This window comes from Chlorocebus sabaeus, chromosome 26, assembly GCF_047675955.1.
Source record: "Chlorocebus sabaeus isolate Y175 chromosome 26, mChlSab1.0.hap1, whole genome shotgun sequence".
NCBI classification, from domain to species: Eukaryota; Metazoa; Chordata; class Mammalia; order Primates; family Cercopithecidae; genus Chlorocebus; species Chlorocebus sabaeus.
Window position 1 is genome coordinate 50,237,636 of NC_132929.1, and position 25,487 is coordinate 50,263,122.

At 57.4% G+C, this 25,487-nt stretch overlaps 1 protein-coding gene across 1 annotated transcript; it reads right to left on the bottom strand.

Moving 5' to 3' along the window:
• Positions 1-737: 737 nt before the first annotated feature.
• On the bottom strand, positions 738-25,374 carry SEMA7A (semaphorin 7A (JohnMiltonHagen blood group)). The gene is made up of 14 exons (XM_008015894.3): positions 25,154-25,374; positions 10,212-10,363; positions 9,683-9,724; positions 9,292-9,384; positions 9,006-9,090; positions 8,750-8,860; positions 7,990-8,129; positions 7,222-7,406; positions 6,258-6,366; positions 5,966-6,164; positions 3,311-3,438; positions 2,981-3,135; positions 2,720-2,781; positions 738-2,412 (listed from the first exon to the last, which is right to left on the bottom strand). The coding sequence occupies exons 1-14, from the start codon at positions 25,323-25,325 to the stop codon at positions 2,051-2,053; spliced, it is 1,995 nt and encodes a 664-aa protein (XP_008014085.1). The 5' UTR covers positions 25,326-25,374; the 3' UTR covers positions 738-2,050.
• Positions 25,375-25,487: the final 113 nt, after the last annotated feature.

Here is a 25,487-nt window from a genome sequence, read left to right on the forward strand (position 1 = left end):
CTGCAGTTCCCCCTACTGTCCCTGCCCTTCATCCCAGAGCCACTGCCCTCATCCTGACCTCCACCTGCCACTGGACAGCCTCCTAATTACCCTGCATCCTTCCACCCCAGCCTCAGAGGCTCCTTCCTGCACAAACGTATGCGTTCTAAAACCTATTTACTTGATCTTGGAGGGAGCCCTGAGTTTCTGCAACTCAAATCCCACCTCATCACTCATAAACCCTCCCCACAGCTCCCTCCCTACTCTCCAACCCTCACCCAGACCCCTACCCTGCCTGGAGCAAATCCCATTCCCTCATCCCCTCAGGCAGCACCAGCCTCCTGCACACACACTCAAGCCTACAGCATCCCACAGGGCCGCATTTGATCAGCTTGCCCTCCAGAACTGCCCCTTGAAGGCAGGGAATCCTGAGGCTGTTTCTAGCATGGCCCAGGCCAGGCCTCCCAGGGAAAGTGGTGGGAGGTGGAGGCTGGGAATGGGGAAAAGGGGTGCAGGTGCTATTGGGGCTCTGGGGTCAAGGCTTGGGCAAGCAGCACGCTGCTGAGGCGTTGTGGGTTCAGGTCCCCATTCCTGCCTCTCACTAGCTACAGCCCTGCTAAGCTGGCTCCTGGGCCCTAACCAGGACGTGCAAGAATGTGTGTGATGCTCACGTAGCCAGGGGGTGGCGAATAATAAACAGGAGCCCCCACCCTCACCCCCTGACCAGGACAGCTTTGCAGGCAAGGAACAGGCACAGGTAAATAAATAGCTCGTTTATTAGTAATATGTTACATTATTAAAGTGCATTGAGAAGAGGTGCAGGGGCCAAAGCTGGAAGGCCGCTGGCCCCAGCCCCTGCCCTGGGCGGCCAGACACAGCCGGAGAAGGGCCCAGCTCCCCACTGAAATGGATGGACAGGGCTGGGGGCAGGGCCGCCTGCCTGGAGAGCTCGGTCCAGGCCATCCCCACCGGAATTTTCACAGTTTAGCCTAAGTTATAACATGTCCTGAGCGAAGGTGGGAGGCTAGGAGCATGGAAGCACAGCCCCTGGGGAAGGGGGCTGAGGGGAAGGGAGGAGGCCCCCCGCCCCCCAACCCTCAACGCCAAGGGCAGAGTCCTGGAACCTCCCCCTGAGGACCCGGCTCGTCCTTCTAAATGAACACGGTGAACCTACGGCTCAGTTTTCTCCTTCATTCTCCCTTGTCTCTCTCACCCCACCCCCTCCCATAACCACCCCCAACACTGGGGGCTCCAACAACATCCCCCTCAGACCGGGCTCCCAGGGCAGAGCCAGCTCATGCCACTCTCCAAGAACCCATGCCCGTCTCCAGACTCTTATCTCATCCCCGGGAGCCTCAGACTGGGATCACCCCCCTCCCCAACCCATCCCTTCCCAGCCCCTCCCTTTCCCACCCCCCCAGCATGTAGTTTTGGTATTTTCATACAGATGCAGTCGGAAGTAGCTATACATGAAATAAGCCTAACATAAAAATAGAGCTTTTTCCGTCCTTCCGTCCGGAAAGCAAACATCCTTCAATAAACATGCAAGGCGGCTGTCCTGTAGGACCCAGGACCAGAGAGGGAGCTGCAGAGGACAGGGCTGGACAGAGGGTAGCCCTGGGTCTTCAGCAACACCAGCCATCCATCCATGAGAGAGGGAGGGGAAGGAGGCAATGTGGGTACCAAGAGTCCAGAAGGACTCAGGCCTCAGCCCCAGGGTCCAGAGATGGTGTCCCAGCTCTCCCATGGGCTCTTGGGCTGGGAGCATCGCTACATTTAGTCAAGTTTGAGGGATCTGAAAAATATTTTCCAGAAGATAAAATCTTGGGTCATCGATGCCCCAGCTTCACAGTCGGTGCCTTCATTCTCAGCCCCTCACCATCCGTGCGCCACCTGGGGCCCAGCAGCCGCCTGCGGCTGGACGTCTCCAGGCCTGGCATCCTCCACTGGGTTATTCTGTCCCCTGGAAGAAGCGGCAGGCAAGGAGCTCCCGGGCCAGCCGGCTCTGAGTGTGAGACGTTCTAGTGCCCTGGGCTGCAGAAGCCTGAGGCATGCCCAGCCTTGGGAGGCCCTAGTGGACCAGCAAGCCAAGAGTGAGTGTGGGCAGGACCCCCAGCCAGAGGGAGGCGGCCAGGGCACAGGCATGGCCCAGCAGGTGCTCAGCCATGATGCCATCCTCGGGCAGCAGCTGCCAGTGCTGAGCCTCGCGGAAGTAGGAGCCCTCCTGGGCCTCACAGAAGTAGTGGCCGTACTGCTGCGCCGTGAGGTTCTCGATGAACAGGATGCAGTTGGGGCTCTGGTGACCAGGTTCGCAGCTCTGCTCCACGTTCTCCTTGTGGCGCCATGAGTAGGTGGCGTGGCGGGATTCCATAGGGCAGCTCAGGTAGTAGCGAGAGTTCGGGGCCAGGGAAACCTTCTGCAGTGGGGCCTTGTCTGGGGAGGCAGGGGAAAGCAGCCATGAGGAGGGACCGAGAGCTTCCAGGGAAGGATGTGTCCTCCCCACGGACTGGGATCCCAGGACAAGGCTTCTGAATGAACATGGGGAACCCAGCCCTCAGCTTCCTCCTTTGTTCTTCGTCTCGCTCATCCCACCAAGAGGGCTCCCTTGGCAGGACTGTATCCTGCCCCATGTGCCTGGGGCCCACAGGACAAGGCCATGTCTCCCTCAGACCAGGACAATCAGGGCAGGGCCATACTCCACTCATTGGGCCACAGCCGCCAGCAGGGCCAGATCAGGTACCTGGTTTGGGGTTGGGACACTCCTTGTGTGGCTCAACTGGATTAATGGATTGCAGCACTGACCTGGAGTGGGAAGGACAAAAGAGGCTCAGCAGATACAAGGCTGCAGACCTGGCCCTCCTGTCCTCACCCCAATGCAGTTCCAGCAAAGAGGAGGTTCCCACCAGAAAGGCCCAGTACTGCCACCTCCTCCAGCCCAACAACACCTCCCCCTCTCCCACGCCCACCTTCTCCCAGGGATGAGGGATCCTGGCCAACGTACCGTTGGGAACTGTAGATGGAGACGCAGCGGCCCTGGTCCCAGCCGCAGTAGGGGTCTCTGGACATGAGGCAACCGTGGCAGCCCCCGCCATAGACTTCACACAGGTCCAGGGGCACCTGGCTCACCTCCCACTGGGAGCTCACATACAGCTTCCTCTGGAAGGACAGCAGGACTGCGTCAGGCCTGGGCCCCACCCCACACTCAGTCCTAAAGCATCCAGGCCCTTAGGCCTAGAAGCTCTTAAAAGAGCACACAAATCACATGCAAAGGAGCCCTGTCCTCAGCTGCGGTCACTGCATAGACCATGGGATGCAGTGGGGGGAGGCTCACCCGCTCAGCATCCAGCGACATGGTCTGGATGGCAGCTGCGCGGCGGAAGGGCTGGATCTCCATGATGTTGAAGATGAAGCTGTGCTCCTGCTCCCCCGGCTCCACCACCTTGTGGATGGTGCCCCTGTCTGTGTGTGGTGGGCAGAGGATCAGTGGGCGGGAGCCCCACTGTGGGGCCGGGCAGCCTCCCTCTAGCCAGGGAGGGGTGGGAAGTCACAGCTCAGGCGAGGGTCACGGGACTGGGGTGGGCAGGGTGAGGAGAGCGTGACTGGGGAGGAATGTGGGAGCCTAAGGGCAGCCCAGAACCTTCCAAGGCTGGTCCAGAGAGGCCATCCTGGGAGGTCCAGGGGTCCCTGGATACAGCCTCCAACATTCCCAAGGCTGCACAGGAAGAACAGAAGCAGGAGCCCCACACCAGCAACGACAATGTGGCTACTGTCCATGCATCACCTCATTTAACCCTCCACAGCCCTGCGAGGTAGCTGTCATCTTCCTCACTCCACAGATAAGGAAATCAGGCTCAGAAAGGCTAAGTCACTTGCTTAAGGTCACAGAGCTGATGAGCAGCAGAGACCAAGTTGGAACCCAAATCTGTCAGCACCCAACCACTCAGCTGCTTCTACAACTCCCCTGTCTCCTGGACTCTTAGGGAATATATTTACTTTAAATACATTTTTTTATTTTGGAGTAATTTTAGATTTCCCAGAAAAGTTGCTAAGATAGTACAGAGAGCTCCAATCTACCCTTCTCCAGTTCCCCCAATGTTACCATCTTACATAACCACGGTATATTTGTCACAACTAGGCAACTGACATTGGTGCATTACTATTAACAAAACTACAGACTTTATTTGGATTTCACTAGTTTTTCCACAAATGTCCTTCTTCTGTTCTAGGATCCAATTCAGGACTCCGCATTGCATTTGGTCTTAAGGGATATCTTAATTTTATAAAATCTTAGATCTAAAAAGGATCTTGGATTCTAAATCAAGAGTTCCCAAGGTCTTAGAACCGAGCTGCCTGCCTCCTAGACCAATGCTCTCTCTGTTCACAATTAGGGACCAATGGGCATCCTGACCCCTGGTCCTCCCAATCCTACCTCACCTGCTGTCCCAGTTTCTAGAATAGCCTACCTCCCTCTCTCCCTCCCTCCCAATTTCCCAGGGCATCGCCTGCCCCAAAAAAGCAGTCAGATGATCGCCTGCCTAGGACATTTCCTCTACACGTCTGTGATCCTCATCTGTGGACTCTGAGATGTGGCCAGATGCTCCTTGGGCCTGATAAGCCCCCACCCCAGCCACTGCCTTCACAGACATACTGCCCTGTACCTCCTTCCAAACCAGCCCCAGTAACAGCATCCCCTTGGCAAAATTCTCAGGAAAAGAGTCAATACTTCTCCCAGTTGTGAGAGCCTCCCATTCTCTGCAGAGGACTCAGAAAGCTCTATTTTTTAATCTATCCCCAATATGAATGCTGCAGGCTGCAAAATGTGGCCTCCTGCATGGCCCTCAGAGAGAACCAAAACACCTTCCCTAATCACTCAAGTGTGCTCACCTCTCAAGTCTGCAGGAAGGGAATCCATGACCCAAGTCCAGACTTCCTTGTCCTAGCTCCTGCTCCCAGTCCCGCACTGTGTGACCTCTCCTCCCCTGCTCCCCAGTGCCATCCCTGGCTGACCACAACAGCTGTGCCAGCCACTACAGAAGTCAAGCAAGGACAGGGGCCCAAGGGTGCAGCTGGAATGAATGCGGGGTAAAAAGTCAGGGACTCAGGACCCAGGTCCTGCCCTGTGGGAAATTCCTCTCCCCAAGGCTTCCAGGAGCCAAACAATGGCGCTGGGGTTCCAGTTTCCTACAAGGTCACCAAAGCTGAGATAGTTCCAAGGTGAAGCAGCAACAGGAAATCACATGGAGAATGTGAACAACTGAGGATGGGCGCCTGGGCCTGAATCAAATGGCCCCAGAGGTGCTAGAGAGCCTTTCCAGTCTCAAGGAAGGCAGCTGGCATGGGAAACTGCCACAAACCCAACTCAGGACTGGCTCCTCTGTGTCCTGTGGCTTTCCAGAATGCAGAAGCATCTCCCAGGGCATTCCACCCAGCTTCCCCCGGCGGGGCCTACTCCAGGGAAGAGGAGAAGCTGCCCCTGATCTCTGTGAGACGGCAAAGCCTCTGCCCCTGGAACTCCTTCCTCATGCCTAATTTGTGTCCCACCAACTCCTCAAATGTTTCCTCTCACCTGCACAATCCCAAAGACAGGCGCAGGGCCTGAATCCCTCATTCTGCCTGGCAGAGACCAGGATCCCTGTGGTTCAGGCCCCTCCTCCTCATTTGCCACATCTCTTCCTACCATCTTCTTCCCTGAGTCAGACATCTGGACCAAAGGTGCACCTGGCTTTGCTCAAACTCTCCAGATTTCCGCCTCCAAATCCCAATGCTTTCTTTTCTCCCATCCCCTTCCCCTCTTGCCCCTACCTCCTCCAGGAAGCTCTCCCTGCCTGACTCTTCCACACCCACACACATTAACCCCCCACAATTCTAGTCACTCCATTATTCCTTCCACACGTAAAGGTCCAACTAGATGTTAACTACATTATTCCTTATACGTTTCATGCCCATTTTTACAAAGCAAACTGAGGGTCCCGGGGTAGCCTCTCACCTGTAGTTAGGTAAAGCACGTGATAGGTCTCCCCGTGGCTGGCTTGCATGCGGTGGACGACCACTTTCTGGTAGTGGTATTTAGAGTGGAACAATGGCGTCTTCAGGGGCCCCATAGGCTCCACCCTCTGCGCCACCTCTGGGTGACGGTCAGCCACCTGGAAGGTCTCTGTGGGTATCGGCTGCTGGTCTGGGAGGCACTGGGCAAGGAGAGCAGGCCCAGGTCAGTGGGGTGGTGGGAGGTGAGACAGAAGGAGGGCTGGGGCCTGGGCCACGGCTGGTGTCACGCTCACCTTGCCAGGCCGAGGGTTGGGAAGGCTTGAGTGGTAGCCCTTGAGTGAGGAGGTGCGGAAGACCTTGTCAATGTCACCGAGGGAATACACGCAGACGGCTGAGTAGTTCCTGCAGTGACATGGAGACCAGCTCAATGGGGGGCCCAGAACCCACCCATCCACCTCTACTCCCCCAGGCCAGCTCTGTGCCTGGCACTGAGTTACCAAACACCCCTGAAAATGGGGAGGGATGGCGGGGAGAAAGGAGAGAAGGAGTTCAGCCTAATTTCTTTGTGCTGCAATCTAAAACCACAACCTTGTATCCTGTTACAGAATCACTGAGTCTAGAGGCTATCTGCTCTACCCAACCCCAAGGCAGGAGGAACCCCAACATGGGCTGAGCAGTTCTCTAACCCGCCCTAGGCACAGGCTGTGGGATGCTGATGCCCCAGGAGGCCAGACCTCCAACCTCTTCCCAGCTGGGGCAGCCCCACCCACCCAGGAGCCACAGAGCAGGGTCTTGGCTTCCTCCACTCTGTCCCTAACTCTCCCCACACACACCCAACACTTTTGCCTGCTGTGTTTTCAATCAATGAGAATGATTAAGAAGTGTGAATTACCAGGCTCAGGCAGTGCCTGAGCGGGTGTAATAGCACCCAGCTCCCCAAGAGATGCTTCAGCAGCTTCCTCCCAGGCCCAGTGTCCACTCTGGGCACACACAGGTGGCGGGACACACAGGCACAAGTGCAGTCATGAGTGTACACATAGGGCATGCACATACACCCATGAGTGCAGACTCACTCACGACAGTACACACGTTGCACTGGCTGTCCCGCTACCCCACACGCAGTAACAGCCTCGCTTCTTGAGCCTGCAGCCCCTGCTCATGCCACACCAGGCAGGACCTCAGCAGGGCCCAAGGCCTCCTGTCCCTACTGGACACTGAACCAATGCCAGCCCCGGCCCCAGGACAAGGGCCACTCACCATGGGTTGGAGAAAACACCATAGACCCTGGTGTCTCTCCACTGGCCGCTGGGGTCAGGGAGCAGGAAGACGTCTTGTAGCCTGTTGAAGTTCTTATTGGTGGCAGCGTCACTGCATACCAGCATGGCTTTCAGAAAAGTGTTCCACTTGGACACTGACAGTGAGCTTTCCCCACCCTGGTCCCCCTGGAAAGGCAGAGGTGAGAAGAGGCCCCTCAGCACCTGCCCGGGCTTCCCCACACCCTCCAGGAAACCACTGCCAGCAATATCAGCACCTGGGCCCAGAGGAGGAAGGCAGGCTGTGAGGGGCCGGGACCTGCCAGGGGTGCCCAGGACTCAGGGCAGGTCTCCAGATGAGACTCCAGTCAGCAGGCCTGGCTGAGCCAGAGCCCAGGACCAATGGTGCTCGGGGTCAGGGCAGGTGAGAGTGCCAGGTCCCCACAGAGCAGATGGACTCAGACACACATTTACTGATGCACACACCCACACACATGGCACAGCACACTCACACAGGCAAAACACACACACACCCACACCATCATACTCTCACATGCTCACATGCCATCATATGTGCACAGGAGCTCAGCCACCTTTACCCACACACAGACACGTGACGCTCCATGTACACACAGCTACTCCCACAGTCCCAGACAGACCCACTCCTACATCCACACAACTTCTACACGCACACAGACACACAGAACTCACCCTCACTCAGACCTATTCACATACAGATATGCAGCCAGCAGCCCTCACGTCCCCTGCTCACCCTGCACAACTGGGCCACACGGGACACATTGAGAGGAGCCTCAGGATTCTTGTCAGGATTGTCCTCTCGGAAGAAGTAGTAGATCTTGTCATCGTAAGCCTGGTCTTGGTGCACGATGGTGGCTTTGATGAACTGTGGGTCTGCCAGGGACAGAGGCGAGTGGGCGTAAAGCTGGGAAGCTTGCCTGGGAGACCACCCCAACCCTGCACACTCTCCTCTCTCCTTCGGGTCTGCACAAACCACGGCAAATCAGATCTGGAAGAGGACTCAGAACATCAGGTCCAACACCCCAAGGGGCCCTAGGCTCTGCACCTCCACCCCACACCTGTTTTGCCCTCCTCCTACAAAGATGTCATCAGCCCAGGAGCAATGACTTCATGCCTGGGGATTGAGGGAAGGTCCCTGGGGGCCCCTATGTCACTTCTGCCCAACCGGCAGAGCCCTAATGAGGAGGGAGTTGGGGGCTGCCTCCACATGAACTCAGCAGAGGATAAACTTTGGTTCCTGGGGACCCTGCGCTGGGTCTGGGGCTCCCTCTGTGTGTGTTCCCAAAGAGGGCTGGGCCCATCCCACTGCTACACCTTGTCTGTTCCTCTGCCCCCAGCCAACCCTAACTCCTCAGGCCTGTACCAAGGTCCTGCTTTCCTGCATGGCCCCAGCGGCCCTCAGGGAGCCCTCCCAGAAACATCAGGCTCCCATCTGCCACCTTAGGTGTTCACACCCCTTGGTCCACCCTCAGCCCAGTCAGAGCCTGACTCACTCTGCATGACAGTATCACTGGTGTACAGCTCACTCTCGCCCCGGATGCGGCGGAACCGAGGGATCTTCCCATTGTATTCCTGCTTCCGGATGGTGGAATACACCTCGTCCCCTGGGGATGGTGGGAGGGGGGCATGAGTAAGGGCAGGCAGCTCCTGGAAGTCCCTCCTCCAGACACTGGACAAGGAGCTGACCACCCCTCTCCCAGCCCAGTTCAGAAGCTTCCGCCTGGGGCGCCTGCTCCAGCACTGCCCTACCTTCAAACAGAACCAGGGAGTTCTCATCCGGGCTGAAGGGGGCATAGCCTCTCATCTCGCCAAGTGGCACCACAGTGTCATTCACCTGTGGGAGATCCAGAGGGTTGGATGGTCACGTAATCCCACAGCCACTGCCTCCCATGATGGCCAGTTTCTCGGCCAGGGGCCCAATCCTCCCAGGGCAAGGGCAGCATTGGAGTCTCGCCATCTCCTTCCCACTATGAGGGGCAGAAGCCCACCCAGTAGAAGGCGAGCTAATCAGGCACGTGGGGAGCAGCCTTCTCACCAGGTTCCAGCAGCTGGGGTGCCGGGCATTGGTGCCACAGGCCAGCAGCCCCTCACTCCGCCTCTCCAGGAGAGTGATGTAGTTCTCGCAGTCCTGCCCGGGGAAGAGAGAAGGGAAGAGAGAAATTGGTTGCTGGAAGGCCCTGGCAGGTCGAGCACTAGGACCCCCAGGATCAGGGAAGAAGGTGTCGGAAGGGTTGAGCATAGGTGACAGCCTCCCAGGACAGCCCAGAGTGGGTGCAGCTGATGCCATCCCCTAAGCACAGAGGACCACGTCTCCCCATCAGTCTGGGTCTCACAGGGCAGGGCCATGCTTCCTTCCTCAGACCCTCAGGGTCTCCTCTCCCTTTACCAAGTGGCTTAGATCCCTCCATACCCCTTCCCCGACTCACCCGATTATCCAGACAGGACCCCTTTGTGGAGCCAATGTTCACCTGGGGGAAGGGGAGAAGCATTAGTTCACTCTGCCAGGGGTGAGATGCCCCTGAAATGCTTTCCACACAGCCTCAGGATAAGCCCCAAGGGAAGCAACCATTATTCTCATCTGACAGATGAGCAACTGGGGCTCTGAGAGGGTGAGTGATCTACCTGAGGTCAAACAGGGTCTCATATCCAGAGCTGAGGCCCAGAGGGTTCAGAAGACCAGCCATGGGCTCTGGGGCCCAGCTTCCAGCCTGGGCTTTCTGCAGCAGCGCTGCCCAGCTGGCCAGGCCCATTAGCTCCTGTTTTTCTCCACACCGCCCCAGCTCCCCACTCCAATCTGGACTACCTTTAGGGAGCCTCCCCCAGGAGCCATTTATAGGATACGGAGGTGGGGGCAGTTTAGGAAGAGATGTCAGCTCCCACGGATTCCCTGAGGCCCCTCGGCAGGGCTAGAGGGGAGATAAGAGGGTGGTGGGGCATTGGGGGAGAGAGGCTCACCGTGCGCACAGAGGCGTTCTTGCCCTCGGGGAAATCAAAGAGGTAGACCTTGCCGCGTCCTCCCACCCACACGGAGGAGCTGCCTGGCTCGTGGAAAAGCACCGTGTGCGGCTCAGTCTGGCCAAAGTCCACCCGGTCCTGCCCTACATGGCCTGAGGAGGAGACAATTAGTAGAAACATTGAAGCCAGGTCCCAAGAGAGGACTCTGGGTCCCCTCCACATGGCACACCGGAAACTGCTTGACAACCAATGCTTTGTGCTCAGGGTCCTGGCAGGGCCTCAGACAAGCTCTGGGCTGGGGTGGCACCCAGACTCAGAGAGCCAAGGACAGGAGAAGTAAGAGATCCTCTGGTGGGCTCCAGCAACCAGCTGTCCTCACCTACAGCACGGCCCCTCCCCTAGTGTGGCAGCCTCTCCTTCCTTCACAGTATGTGTGACTTCAGAATGGGGCAGGATTTAGGGACCTCTTGGGGGAACAGACCCCCTCCTCTGGCACACACTCTTGAGGGGCTGGGCTCCGGCAGGAGGACCAGGGCTCCTTGGCTATGCTCTGGGAGGCTTTCTGTTGCCCTAAGCCAAAGCAAGTGGTGCCCCCTGACCCTAGGCCTTTCAGCAGGCAGCAGGGCCTCCAAGCACCCCCCTTGGAGTCCAGGTTCCGAGGAATCACAATGCTCAGAATCCCTTCTCCTCCTTCAGGAATCCCTCTCCAACCCCTCCTGGTCCCTCCCCAGCCCCTTAGTGAGCACTAGACTAGAGGAGGAAAGGAATCTCAACATCTACTCCCTCCCATTTCACAGATGGGAAAACAGAGGCCAAGGGAGGGGTAGCCCAAGGGCACATGGAAGCAGGTCAGTAGCAGATTCTGAACCAGAGCCTACACTCCCGCCTACCAAGCTGGACTCTGCACCATGGCCCACTCTGGCCTGGTTTCACCCACGGAGATGTTAGCTCTCCTGGGGGTAAAAATCAGCTCTCCCTCCCCAGCAACTCTGGGACAGGGGGACCTTCACAGAGCACAGCCTGGGTCTTTCAGCAGAAGGGCTGACTGGAAAAATTTTCCCCAAAAACGAAACTGACTGCAGCCACTGTCTCTGGGGAGATGTCTCATCTCCAGTGACACTACTGAGGTTGTCCTGGTTGTAGGAGTAAATTATAGGGATGGGATGGCCTGTGGCTGTGCCCCCAGCAATCAGCCACAGCCACCATCTTCCCCTCTGACCAGTCGGGGCCTCACCCAGGAACTGGGTCTGACCACTGTTTTTCCAGTTGCAGGAAACTCTGGCGCAGCCAGCTTGGCAGTGACACCCAAGCTCCAGTTCTGACCAAAAAAAACTACCATTTCCTCAACTCTGCCCCCGATCCCTCTTACTCTCATTGGAGCCATATTGATTCTGCATTAACGGGGGTATGGAGCAGCTGGACCACACACTGTGCAACCACACCTTCATTCTTTAGGAAACATCCCTTCATGGTCAGGTCACCCCTGGAAGTGAGCATTCTTCACCTCTTCTGTGGCCTGGTGCACTGTGCAGAGGAGAATGCTGAGGTACCCTGGGAGACATGCCAAGGTCACATCAGCAGGCAGGACAGATCAGCTTGTCCAAAGTTGGAGTATTAGCTCTCAGGAGCAAGGCCACAGAAATGCTGAGCTCACTGTCCTTGGGTGGTGTAGTTCTCCTGGTGCACATCATAAACAGCCCAACTGAACAGCTCTGGGGATATCAGCCCTCCCTGGCCCCCAAGCCTCCCTCCCTGTAGGCCCCAGATGTGCAGAGCAAGGGCTGAAGGGTACTGGCACTTCAGTGGGAGGGAGGGAAAACTGGCAGGTCTTGGGTGCTGCCCTGCTCCCCCTCCCTTCCTGGGATAGAATTAGAGTGCTGGGGTCAGACACAGTATTCCCGACTCAGCTCCCATGGCTCCCCTTCCACCCGCAGCCCAAGCCGCAGCCACCATCCCCTATGGCCCAGCCTGGAATCCAGACAGTCTGCAACCCCAACTCCCCTCCCATCCCCCAATAGCCAGCCTGGCAGCCACAAAAAGGTGCATGTCTGCATCTGGAGATGCTGGGCTAGGACCCGAGATCCATAGCCCCTGGGAGTCAAAGCAGAAAAGTCCCAGCCGTCAGACTGTGCTAGCCACCTCCATCAGTCACCTTAGCCCCACACCTGCACCAAGGCCACAGGCCCAGGTCTCCAAGGGAGCCAGCAAGGCCAATTTGGTACAACTACTCAAGGGGAAAGAGGCACCAGATACGACCCTGGGCTGGGGGGTGGGGCCTCGTCTAGGAGTTGCAGGGCTGTTGAAGAGAAGAGGAAAGCAGTCCTGCCCTAGGGAGTCGAGCCTGACGAGCCTGACGGCCCCTGATGGCTGAGGCATGGCTGGGTCCCGGAGAGTAAGGTCTGAGGGGGAGGCCTGGCCCTACTCTGGGAACACATCTGAGGGGTCAGACAGCCGCACCACAGAAAGCTTCCACAGCTCCCCAGCAAAACTGTCTTAGCATGGACCACAGGGCTGCCCACAAAGTATCTGCTGAAGACATGAAGGGAGGGTGAGGGCTGCTGGCCCCTGGGTAGGAGCTGCGGCACTAGGGCCAGGACAATCCCATGCGGATCTGCAAGGCTGAGCCCAGTTCCCTTCAAACCCTAGCCACAACGGCTAGGGTGGAGGAAGGCAGGGATTGTTCGTCCCATTTTGCAGGAAAATGAACAGGAGCCCAGGAGCACGGCCTCCCGTGACCCCCAGGTTCCTGCCCCTCCCAGCTCACTTCTTGGTGATGCATATGGGCTAGAGGGAATGACACCAGCTCAGCCCCAGGACAAGGCCTTGGCCCATTCTCCACCCCAGCCCCGGCCTGGGCTCCCGCACCGCCCGAGGCCTTCAAAAGGCCTGATTGTGCCCGGGAAGTGTCGAGCAGCAGCAGCTCGATGAATACATGAAAGGACGCTTTGTTTCGGTTGGCAGGAGCGGGGGCTGGGGGCTCAGGGGCAGGAGGGCTGCCTGGAAGTGAAGGCAGCACCAAGCCATCAGGGCCAGGCCTCGAGTCTCTGCGCAGGCAGGAGCTGAGCAAGGCCAGGGGCTGCCCCTAAAAAGGCCAGGCCAAGGGAGTACGTGTCATATCCCTGAACATTTTCTTTTTGCTGCTTTATGAACTCAAAGAGAGAGGAGAGGTAGATAAAAGCTGGATGGGCCCAGAACAGGCAGGGAGGGAATGCCAGGCAGGGGACACAGCCTGAGCAAAGGTAGGGAAGGTGGCTGTATAGAGGGCAGAGGCCATGCGCTGCAGCCTGGCACAGTCCTAATGAGAGAAGAATCAGGAAGGTGAGCTGAGGCCCACGTGTGATGGGGGAGGGAAGATGCAGCCTGTCCAAGGACACACTGACCCACTGGCCATCACTCTCCCCCGCCCTGCTGCCTGAACTCTACGAGCAGGGCCAGGAGTGGAAAATGCCTCCCCATCCTCTGGAGTCCCCCACCTCCTGGCTCCCCCTGCTTCCCATCCTGCTTGTCTAAAAGGAGCACCGTCTGGCACCGTGTCTCCCCCCTCACTACCCAGCCTGACGCATTAGTGGCTGACTAAGTGGTAGCTAAAAGCTCCCAGAATAACCAGGGGTTCAGGTAGGGGAGGGGGCTAGGGACACATGGGGAGGGCATAGCCCAGAGGCAAGCCAGGCACAAGACAACCCACCCCCCACCCCATGTGATTCCGAGCCAATCCTCGCTCCTGCTGGACCAAGAAAGCACATTCAGGTTGCCCCGTACCCAGCCGGACTCCATAGTTCCCCTGAGTCCCATTTCTCATGGTCGCAGGGCCAGCAAGGCCCAGCTCCAGTCAGATAGGCGGGCTGCAAGGAAGGCTGGGTTATAGGAGAAACCTCCACCAGACACAGCCCTGGGGCCAGGTGCTCACGGGGCTCTGATCCCATTGGAAAGAATGGGGCCTGACTCCTTGGGGCCCCTACCCTTGATCACCACCCCAGAAGCTGACCGACTGTGGCAAGTCTGGCCCTCTGGGGTGCGTTTCCTAAAGCAGGCCTGCCTGGTGGCGCATGCTTCCTCTTCTCATTCACTCTGGTGCTGTCACCATCTGGCCCGCTGTCCCCATACTCTTGTTGTTTGTGAAAGAGGAGTGCAGCTCCAGGGGAGGGCAGAGTGGGAGGTGTTGTTGCCCATGAAGGGGCTGGGTCCCATGCTCTGGTCTGGCAAAGCCAGCCTTGCAACCTGACCCACTGACCCAGTGGGCCTTGAATGCTAACCTCAAGGAGCCCTTTGAAAGTGGGCAGAGAGTCAGGCTCTGAAAATGGCAGGAATGTGGGCACCCCCCCCCGGAGAATGCCTAAGTCAGGCAGTCAGAGAGGCCCCGGGCCAAGGAGCAGAAAGCAGGCTGGCCTCAGGTTGGAGAGCCAGCACATCTGACAGGAGCCTCCTCCCACAGTTGTGCCCCCACCCCTGCACTGCCAGGCCTACCTCACACCCTTGCCCAACCACATGCCTGGCAAACAGAGTAGAGGGAAGGCCCACATGATGCCCAGGAATTAGCCTGCAGCCTCTCCACCTTTTGGAATCCCACATCCACATGTCAAGGTGGAAGGGAGAGGATCTGAACAGTCACTGAACTGAAGGACGTGGAGGCCAGAGAGGCTGTACCACTGGCCCAAGGACACAGAGCGAGGGAAGCTCCAAGTTTCCAGTACCCATTACCCATCTGCTTCTCTCCAGGATCACATCCTGGGCTTCCTGGAGAGCCTCTGATTTGCAAAAAGCTGTATATTCAGCCTCTCCCTACTTCCCTGAATCATCCCTACTCTACCCTTCCCTCTTTTGCTCACTAGGTGCCGAGTCACTAACCTGATAACTAAAGGGAATCACCCGCCCACCCACCTTCCAGGTGAGGCCCTGATCTCCCAGGGGCCTTTAGTGATCAAAGCCTTAAATCCAAAGGAGTGACTAATGGTGGAAGTGTAGGTGCTGTGCATGTCAGAGTGGTAGAGGAAACCCTTCCACTAGGGGTGGGAGTACAGGAACAAATGTTTCTGTCTCTCCTGATATGGCCAGGAAGAGGGTGTGAGAAGCCTGGTTTCCAGGGTGGCACTGGCTTGGTGCTAAGGACAGGTCATGGCTGCAGGTGGGTCCTGGCAAAATTCAGGCAGGGTTAGGTTCTAGATTAGCTAGCTGCCTGGCAGGAGCAGAGCCTGTGTGCTGGGGCAGGTGGTGGGGCCTCGAGATAGCACTCAGCTCATGGAGGAGTGAGTAGTCTACCTTCTTTATGAGCCATGAGAAGAGCGAGCTGTGTGCTGGGCCAAAGGGGAGTATCCTCCCACCCACCAAGGTCAGCTGTGGGTGGGAGGGGAATATATCTCATGTGTGGCTCAGCCCTGACTCCAAGAAGTCTCATTATCTCTTTGGTGGCCGGACAGCTGGCTGGCTGTGACGGTGACTGAGGTTGGGCCTTCCTGGGTTCACTTTCCTCCTCTGTGGTTTAGCTAGGTGTGAGTTGGGGTGGGTGCTGGTACTTGTTTGGGCCTGGGTTTTACGACCCACCAGGATTCTTGAAACAAATCACAAAACAATCAGGGTTAAGTCCATGGGTCTTTCTGGGAAAGTGTGACTCTCTGAGTGCCACAGAAGTCAGACAGTTTTCTGGAAGTGGAGGCAGCAGAAAAAACTGACACTCTCATCTGCTTCCACTGACCAGCACACCAAACCCCCAGCCACCCTGTAAAGAAGGCAGGACAACCTGTATTGCCGTTTTACAAACAGGAAAACTAACGCCCTTCCAGGCCACCAAGGTCTGGATGCTCTCCCCACCGCACCACTGTGCTCAAAGGACCAGAAGAAGGTTTGGCTATTGGGGAGACTGTCTGGGGCAAAGTCCTGGGGAGAAGGGTCAGTGTGGAAAGCAGTGTGATGAGGGGCTGTGCTGGGCAGGATTCAAGGACTCAGGGAAGGAAGGCCGGTAAGGAGGCCCTGAGCCCAAGCCCAGGGAAGGCCGGAAGCCCAGGACAAACACCATGTCCTGTCCACCTTCCGGCTGCTCTCCAGCCTAGCAGGTTCCAAAAGCCCCAGAGTGGGGCCGAAGTCAGCTGGTGGCTCCTTCAAAGCAGACAATGGGTAGCGGTGCAGGGCCTGCCCCTGGGCCCAGAGCCAGGGCAGGGGTAGGGGAGAGGGCAGAGGATGGCTACACCACCCCAAGTGGAGGGAGGGAGGCAGGTGGAAGACTGTTGACAAACAGAAGGTTACCCAGTCTTAGCCTTAGCCTGAAACAGCAGGGAAGACCGAGCAAGGGCAGCCAGCCAGCAAAGCCCATTAGGGAGAACTGGCAGGGGCTGGGCTGCCAGGGCTGCATTCCATCAGAAACCAGAGATGCCAGAGGAGGAGGAGGAAGATGATGACGACGATGATGATGCCCCTACCACCCAACCCTTCCATCGCATTTACTATGTGCCAAGCACTATTCCAAATGAGTTTTAACTCAATCATCACTGAACTCTCATGAAGTAGGTTCTTTTATTATCCCCATTTTGCAGATGAGGACCGTGAGACACAAAGAAGCTGAGTAACTTACCTAGCATTACACAGCTAGTAAGAGGTGGAGCAGAGATTCATACTCAGGCAAGCTGACTCCAGAATCTGTGTTCATAACATTGTATTCCAGAGACGGGCCCGTGGAGGCTTCCAGGCCAGCCATTCCCAGACAGATGAGGAGACCAAGGCCCACAGAGGGTGAAGCCCAGTTAGAGGCTACTTGGCCAATGAAGGCCTGACCTCTGTCCATAACACCCTGAAGACAGTGTGTAAGTGAGCATGGGTGTGCAGGCCCAGGTGAGTGTAGTGAATTCCTGTGCTTTGATGTTGTCCTGGCATCCGTTTTGAATATAATCTGGGCTTTCTTACACCAGAAGCAGGGCTGTCACCCTTGACACCATTTCCAGCTCCCTGCCCCCTCCCGGTTCCTCAAAGTGCTCAATCCAGATATCTACCATAGACAGTCATCTCCTGGTGACTGCCTGGCCCATTTAACTGGTCCCACTGACCCCACAGCCCGCATGGACCGTGCAGATAGGCCAGTGACCTTGTCTCAGTCACAACATGACCTCCTGGAACTCATGACTGCTTGCTGTAAACCCACCAATTAAAACTCCCTGTGGAGGCCAGGCATGGTGGCTCACGTCTGTAATCCCAGCGTTTTGGGAGGCTGAGGCGGGGAGATCATTTGAGGTCAGGAGTTCTAGACCAGCCTGGCCAACATGGTGAAACCCCGTCTTTACCAAAAATACAAAAAAATTAGCCAGACGTGCTGGTGTGCACCTGTAGTCCCAGCTACTTGGGAGGCTGAGGCAGGAGAATCGCTTGAACCCAGGAGGCAGAGGTTGTAGTGAGCTGAGATCGTGCCACTGCACTCCAGCCTGGGTGACAGAGCGAGACTCCATCTCCAAAAAACAACAACAACAACAAAACAAACTCCCTGTGAAAAACTTGTTTGAATAACACCTTGGACGGCATAAAGATGCTGGCCCGTGGATCCCTCCACCTTGCATGTGCTCCCTGACCTCCACGTGTGTGGCCTCAGGTATGCCAGGTATCCCTCAAGATCTGTTAGTAACAAAATCTTTATTTCCACCTGTCTCTCTCTTAATCATGGAAGGAGTGCTCTCCATCTTAAAGATCCTAAGTTACAACAGTGGGGCAGGAATCTTCTCATGGTGCGGCGTGGGGCCCTGGTCCTGAGTGACTGAGTAGGAAGACAAGTCTCTCAAGATCTCTGCTCAGAACATAAAGTACTCTGTGGGGCCGGGCGCCATGGCTCATGCCTGTTATCCCAGCACTTTAGGAGGCCAAGGCAGAAGGATCACGTGTGTCCAGGAGTACGAGGCTGCAGAGAGCTATGATTGCACCACTGCTCTCCACCTGGGAGACAGTGAGATCCTGTCTCTAAAAAAAACAAAACAAAACAAAAAAAAAGGCACTGCATGCTCTGAAGCTGACCACAGTGAAGAGCAGAGTGTGCTCACCAGCCAGGTCCCCACCCAGCCAGCCCTGGCCAAAACACTCACCTCCACTCCTCAGCTCAAGGACCCACCATGGCTCCTATCTGCCCATCCAAGCAGGGCCCAAAACCTCAGGGCAGGGCAGTCAAGGCCCACCTCATTTCTGCACAGCTCTGCCATGGCTCATTCCCATCTCTGCACTTTGCTCCTGTTCTCCATTCCCTGGATTGACCTTTCCCCTTTTCTCTGTGCACATGGATCTTACCTGTCCTTGAAAATCTAGCTAAATCCCTTGGATCCAGGAAGTATTCCAGATTCACTGCCCGTACCTTCAACCTTGTACCACAAACCATCTGGCACTACCATCTTCACTCAGATCATGCTGTCTAATGGGATTTCATCTGGCCTGTGGGGTCCTGAAGGTGAGGACAAGGCTTCCTCTTGCTCTATGTCTTCCACTGCCAGGGAGCAGCTCAGACAATGAAGAAAGGCAAGACTGGGGCAGGCCAAGCTCCCATGCGAGAGGGACAGGTATCCTAGAACAGATGCCTGGGTCACCAATGGGGTACAGAAGTCATCACAGTGACCTTCCTTCCTCGACAGGCTGGGCCAGAGCTCCTGCCTCAGCCTCCCAAGTAGCTGGGATTACAGACATGTGCCACCACACCCAGCTAATTTTTTTGTATTTTTAGTAGAGACGGGGTTTCACCATGTTGGCCAGGCTGGTCTTGAACTCTTGACCTCAAATGATCCGCCTGCCTCGGCCTCCCAAAATGCTAGGATTACAGGCGTGAGACTCTGTACAAACAACAATATGAATAGTTGTCTGTGCTGTACTCTGCCCCCACTCTATGCCCTTGCCCCTAGCTCTAGCCTGGCTCCTCCTCCTCCCCCAGGAAGCCTTCCTTGATTACACCATCCCACACTGACCTTTCCTGCTCTCACCTCCTGTCACAGTCCTAGGCTACATCTGCAGGTCATTCCTGACTTCCCCAGGGGTCCACCCTACTTCACAGGCAGAAGACCCACCTCTCCAGAAATGTGGGGGGCTCCCCAAGGGCAAACCCAGGGCTTCTCTTCCTGACTCTTCCCCAGAGGAGCTGAACACAGACCTAGGCCTGCTGCCCTCCATGATGAGAAGTTACCCGGGGGTGCTGGCACAGAGCCCAAGCCTCTGGCTGGAAGCATGGGGTGCAGAAGGCATGGCAGGATCAGCCTAATCCCAGGCTGTCATGACAGTTAAAACCAGATTAGCCCGAGCGGGGACACAGATCAACCTGTCCTTGGCACCCAAGGCCCAGACCACCTGAGGAAAGACCAGAAGGGGTATATGGAAGTGGTCCGAATCCAAGGTCCTGAAGAGAGGGCACTGATGGCTGGTGCGGCTCCTAGAACAGACAGCACTGGGGCAGGAAGAGTCTGGGCCCAGCTGAGCTAGCTGAGGAAAAAAGGCACTCAAGGAGCCCCCAGCCTGGGACAGAGTATGACGGCAGACAGAAAGCTGGAAACAGGCTGAGAGTTGGGGCAGAAACAGGCTCAGAAGACTCAGCCCCGGTCCCAGCTCTGCCTGTCTCATTGGGTGACCTCGGGCCAGTCCCTGTCATCTCTGAGCCTCAGTTTCTCCATCTGTGGAATGTTTGGCTGGCCCAGCTAATCTCTGGAATTTCTTTTCTGACATCCTAAGCTAGCGCTGTCAGGCTGTGTGGGTTGGGGTCATCCAAGAAGGTCCCTCAGAAGAACTGAGAAAGAACCAGCAACCTCCTTTCTGGGCAGAGCAGAAAGGAGGAGGTAAGTGGGGTACAGAGACGAGTGGGGTGCAGAGAGGAATGGGGGAGCCAGGGAGCAGTGAGGGAAGAACCATAGGAGTCCAGGAGGCAGTGGGGCCAGGCCACCATGCAGGGCCTGGGGAAGGCGGCAGCTGTGTGCCGTGTGTTCCAGATGGGATGCAGCATGGGGACGGAGGTCCTCCAGGAGGCTGGGCACAGTTCTGGAGACACGGTAAGGCCAGGGCCAGGGAGAGTAAAGGGCTTGGAGAGCCACCCCATACCATTCGGGGCAGAGAGGGGACGGTCCCTCGAGGCCTGGCTGGCTAGAGAAGGGGGAACTCTGTCCTCTGAGGAGGCAGGGCCCAACAAAACGCCAGGGCTCTCCATTCCCTGGCTTTCTTTCTAGCCTGTCTGGCTCCCTGAGGACAGGACAGCTGGCCATACACCTAGTGGCTGGCCCTTCCTGCAAGGGTACGGAACCCTGGCTCTTCTGAAGGCAGGACAGGTTAAGGGCCCCTTCCTCCCCCAACTATGGACGAAGGAAGGCTCCTGGGGCAGCCATGCTGGGCCAAAAAAGGAAATCAAGAGAAGTGGAAACTTTTCAGTGCAGAGCTGCCGACCAAAGCGGAGGAAGTGCAGTCAGTCTCTTGTGACAGAGCCCTGTGAAGCTGGGGGTGGACAGGCCATCAGCTAGTGGTCCATGCACTCCCGCTACTGCCCCCTGAGGGCTGCCAGACCTGCCCCTTGGGTTGAACTTCACATCCCACCTTGCCTGGCCCTCCTCAAAAAACAGAGCCCAGCTTTCCCTGCTTCCCCCCGGGCCCCACCCTCAGCCCAGATAGTGATCTATCCACACCACCGTCCCCCCTCCCCCGCACCACCTCCACGCTCCTTCCATCTCTGCAGAGGAAGAGCAGGAGAAGACAGAGCTGAGGGACAGATCTTCTCACCTGGAGACTGTCCTGTGGTCAGGAGTCAATGCTGAAAGCCGTGGTCTCCCTGGACCCAGCCCCAGCCTCCCACCAGGGAGCTGTGACGGGGCTATGGCCTTGCCAGCACTCGAGAGGCCTTCCCTGCCTGCCACGGCCTTTCTCCAGTGGATGCAGCCTTCCTCCCCACTGCTGGGCCAGCCATAGGATGACAGGTATCCCCTCACCTATGCCCAGCTGGACAAGTTTCAAACTTTTCGGAAGCCCCCAGGCCCAGGCTGACTCAATACCTCCTCATATGGGGGCCCCTCACATGGCTTCTCTCCTCTCTGTGGTCCTTGCTGTAAATTCTTGGGTTTAAAATCCTATTAAGTGGCGTGCTTCCTCCTGTTCCTTCCCTCCCCCAGCTGACTCACTCCTCCTGCCATTTCAGCTTGCTACCTCTTCCAGGAAGCCCTCCCTGATTGGGAAAATTGGGTTAGACATCTCCTCAGTGCCCATAGCTGCTCTCTGTTACACATTCTGTTGTACCTGCAAGTTTATCTGCCCATCTCCATCTACACTGAAAAGTCTACAAGGGCATAGAATCATCTTGTTCCATGATCCCCAAGCTCAGCCTCAAGACCAGCACAAGGTTGGCCCCAGCAAATGTTTGCTGAGTGAATATGTCCACCCGTGAGGGCACAAGCTAATGAGCTATTTCCTCCAAATGATCCTCAGCCTTTGGCCCATGAGAGAAAAAGGAAAGAACATGAAACTTAAGGGTTTCCCCTGACTTCCCAGGTTTCAATTTCTCCTCTAGATTTCTGGAAATCTAAGATTTAAACAGGCCACCACAGACTCTGTCCAGCCCCTCCCATCCCAGAGAGACAGAAATCCTAAGACATTAAATCTCAGACAAGGATAAGCCCCCTCTCCTACCCTCTTTGGGCACTTGGGGAAACTGAGGTTCAGTAAAAGACAAACACTTGCCCAGAGTCACAGAGCAAATTAGGTCACAGCCTGAACCAGGCTCCCGACCTCCCAACTCTCTCCCCTATACCACGGTCATCCTTGGACCTGTGCCAGCATCCATTCTACCAGACCTGCTCTCAGAATCTTCACTGTCCAGGACAGAGGGGTCACAGAGCTTGGTAGGAAGCTCCTGATGACCTCACCATGCATTTCTCTCGGCTTAGGAAACTCCCCCTCTCCTCCAGAGAATTGCCCCCCCACCATGAGACTCTGCAGAGGAAGTTCACCTTGAAGGTGATGAACACATCTAAGTCCCCAAGGGGGCAAGGATTTCCACTGGAAATGCTGATGATTGGGGAGTCCCAGATGTGACCTCATCCCCTGGAGGAGGTAACAAACCTCTTGCCCTGGGGAGCAGCCCCAGAATGGCTCCCCAGCAGCCACTAAGTCAACAATAACATCCCATTGTTTAATAGGACAAAAGCGAGGGAGGGCAGAACCAGCTGGGCAGGTTGAGACTGGGGATGTGGGCTCTGTTTCCCCATGGACAGGCTGGTTCACCTCTGACTTTGGGGTTTAGGACCTTCCATGCCTTCTCTACCTCCTCCAACCACTGATAAAATGGAAGAGGGGTGCACAGCTTACACAGGCATGCCAACCTCCTTTTAAGCCCCAGACCTCACCTGCAATCTACTCCCTTCCAGTCGCTGCTTGCAGGAAGATCAGGACCACACATGCACATCCGTGACTTGCCCATGTGTCAGCGACAGCCCTTGGGAGACAATCCCTAGAGCCTTTCTTGCTCTGGCAAGCTCTAAGGGTCAAAGACAAGTGCAGAGCTCAAGGGCACCCAGCAGGTACATGATGGCCCATCTCTCTCCCTGGCCTGAGCTACACTGTGCCAGACTTTCATCAGGCTGCAGAGGCAGCAACCTCCCTGATCAGTGCAGGCTGGGCCCCTCTCAGAGTTCCCTGCTTTAATCTTTCTCTAGAACTTGGGGATCCAAGCAGCAGAAAATAAAAAACTTTCCATACCTATTCCAATCCCCACAGCTGTCCTGACTCAAAACTAAAATCCCCATCTATGCCTCACAGAGAAACGGCTCCAGAACCACCACCATCCCTGATTTTGTCATTCCTGGATACCACCATACTCGCACCCACCCACTGGTAGACAGAGCTCTAGACTTCCAGCAAGACCCCCTCTTACCCTATTCTTGGGTTTGTCCTACTCAAGCCCATTCCTGTCCGATTACCATGTGTCACCCCACAGGAGACAAGAGGCAGCTGTCAATCGGGCACACCATCACCAGCTGGTGGCCCTGGGGGTGGGGGGCAGGTGAATGGCAGGGCCTGTCTGGCCAGTGGGGCACCTGGCACTGGTGAAGGAGACCACAGACTGTCCTTGGACAAGACTGGTGAACGGTTGGCAGACCCCAGCCAGTGGGGTTCAACAGTGCATTACTAAGCAGAGGGCACAGCCAGTGTGGCTACAGCAGTGAACTGCGGGTAGGGGAGGTAGGCCATGGAGCTGGGCTGGGAGCTTCGAAAAGTGGGTAAGAGGACTGAAAGCAGCTTTAAATAGCCTCAGGGTGGGAACTAAGTGCCCAGGATGGGATGTATGCATTAAGTGCTAAGAAGCGGGTGTGCATTAAGTGGGGTGGGGGTGGGGGGTCATGGGAAGACTGTGGGACAGGCAAACAGAGCCAAAATGCAAAGGGTTTGATGTAGGGAAAGATTCCAGAACACTCAGACATGCCCATTTGTCCCCTCCAGAGTGCCCCCATGCTATGATGTCCAAGACAGCCAAGGGGACTGAGGGAAGGCAAAGCTGCTGGGAGGGCAAATGAAGCTGGGGCTAGAGCTGGGATTGCAGAGTGGTGTGCAGGTCTCCTACATGCACAGGCGGCCAGAGCTCTAGCAGGGCTGCTTGGCTTCCTCCAGGAGCACCTCAGGCTGGGTAGCCGAGTTGGTCCCCAGAACACCTCAATCATAGTCCCTGAACCATCTAAATCCTTCTCCCCTCCCTAACGCAGAACCTGGACTGGTCCTGTGCCAGATCAGAGCCCCTGCCTGCACCTAAGCACCCACACTGCTCAGTGACCTTGGGCAAGTCACATTCCCTCAGCTACTGCGGCAGTTCGGGCCACTCGTTTTCTGTATGTTTTTTTTTTTCCCCTCTGCTAATAATACCTGCCCCAGATAATGCTCAGACTCCCGCAATCCCTGCAAACTGCCAAAGGCATCAAAAGGCTCCCGGTGGGGCCAGACCCGACCAGTCCCCCCAGTCCCCACTGCGACTCCCCCACCATCACCACAGGGGGGCCGCAGACACGCCAAATTTGGGGACAGAGCCGAGTCGGCCTGGGGGCGGGGAGGCATTTGTGTGCAATGCAGGGGAGGGGAGATCAGTTCCTCACGGCAGAAAGCCTCAAACACCCGCCTAGCCGGCTTTCTGTCCCATAGTACAGGGTCTAAACTGAGGTGCCTTGGGGGAGACTCCGGTCCCCCAGGTTCTCATACCTACCCTGGCCTAAAGGCTGCACCCCCGCCCTAGATCCAGCGCCAGGGGGTCCCAACAGCCGTGCCCCACCCAACGGGCACTGCCCCCCAACGCTGGAGCCGATTTCTGGTGACAACTGCCACGTGCGGGCAAGGGGGGAGCGGCCGGTGCCGGCATTGCGGAGGCAGCGCCCTGGTACCCCAAGCCCCCGCACCACACCACGTCCCGCCGCCTCGCCGCAGGGTGCCCACCCCCTTGCCTGGCCCGAGCTCCAGGCCGGGGCGGGGGCGGGGGCAGGCGGCGGGGTCTTTGTTCCCGCTGCCGAAGCGCGGCGGCGGCGGCAAGGGGTCCGCGCCCCCCTCGCCGGCCCAGCCTGCGCCCCGCGCGCCAGCAGAGCCCGCAGCTCAAGAGGAGGGGACCGGGGTTGGTGTCCCGGGCGGGGAAAGGGTCCTGCGCCGAAGACCCCGAGCCAGAGAACCCAGACTGGCTCGGGGCCGAGAGAGGGGCCCGCCCCCTCCCCTGGCGCCCGGGCGTTGCGGCTCCCGGCTGCCAGAGACTTGGTGCGACTTGGCCGGGGCTCCGGCCCCGCCGCTCGCTCGCCGCAGCATTACAGCCGGCTCTGGTGTGCCAGCGCACACACTCACACACACTCACCCAAACCCACACGCTCCACGCGAGGACAGCGCGGGGACAGCCCGGGACCCGCAGAGCCAAGCGCACGCACTCCCTCCGGGTGCAGCATACTCCGCACCCGCCCCGCGCAGCGTCTGATCCCGCGCCCGACCAGCCGCGCGGCGCCGCCTACCTTTCCAGACGGCGAAGATGCGGGGTCCGCTCCTTGAGTGGCCTTGGGCGGAGGCGGCGGCCGCCCAGAGCAGCAGCAGCAGCCGCAGCAGGAGCACCGACCGAGCCGGTGGGCCAGGGACGCGGGCGCGCGGTGCGCTGGGGGCGGCACGTCCGGGCGGAGGAGGCGTCATCCCGTGGCCCCGGGAGCGACAGCAGCAATCAGCCGAGACTGAGCCAGCGCCCGGCCGCAGGCAGACCCAAGCGCTAGGAGGCGGAGCCAGCGCTGACCCCACCCCGCCCCTCCCCCCGCCCCTCGCAGCCTTTTCTCGCCTCACTGGCGAGAGCGGAACCGC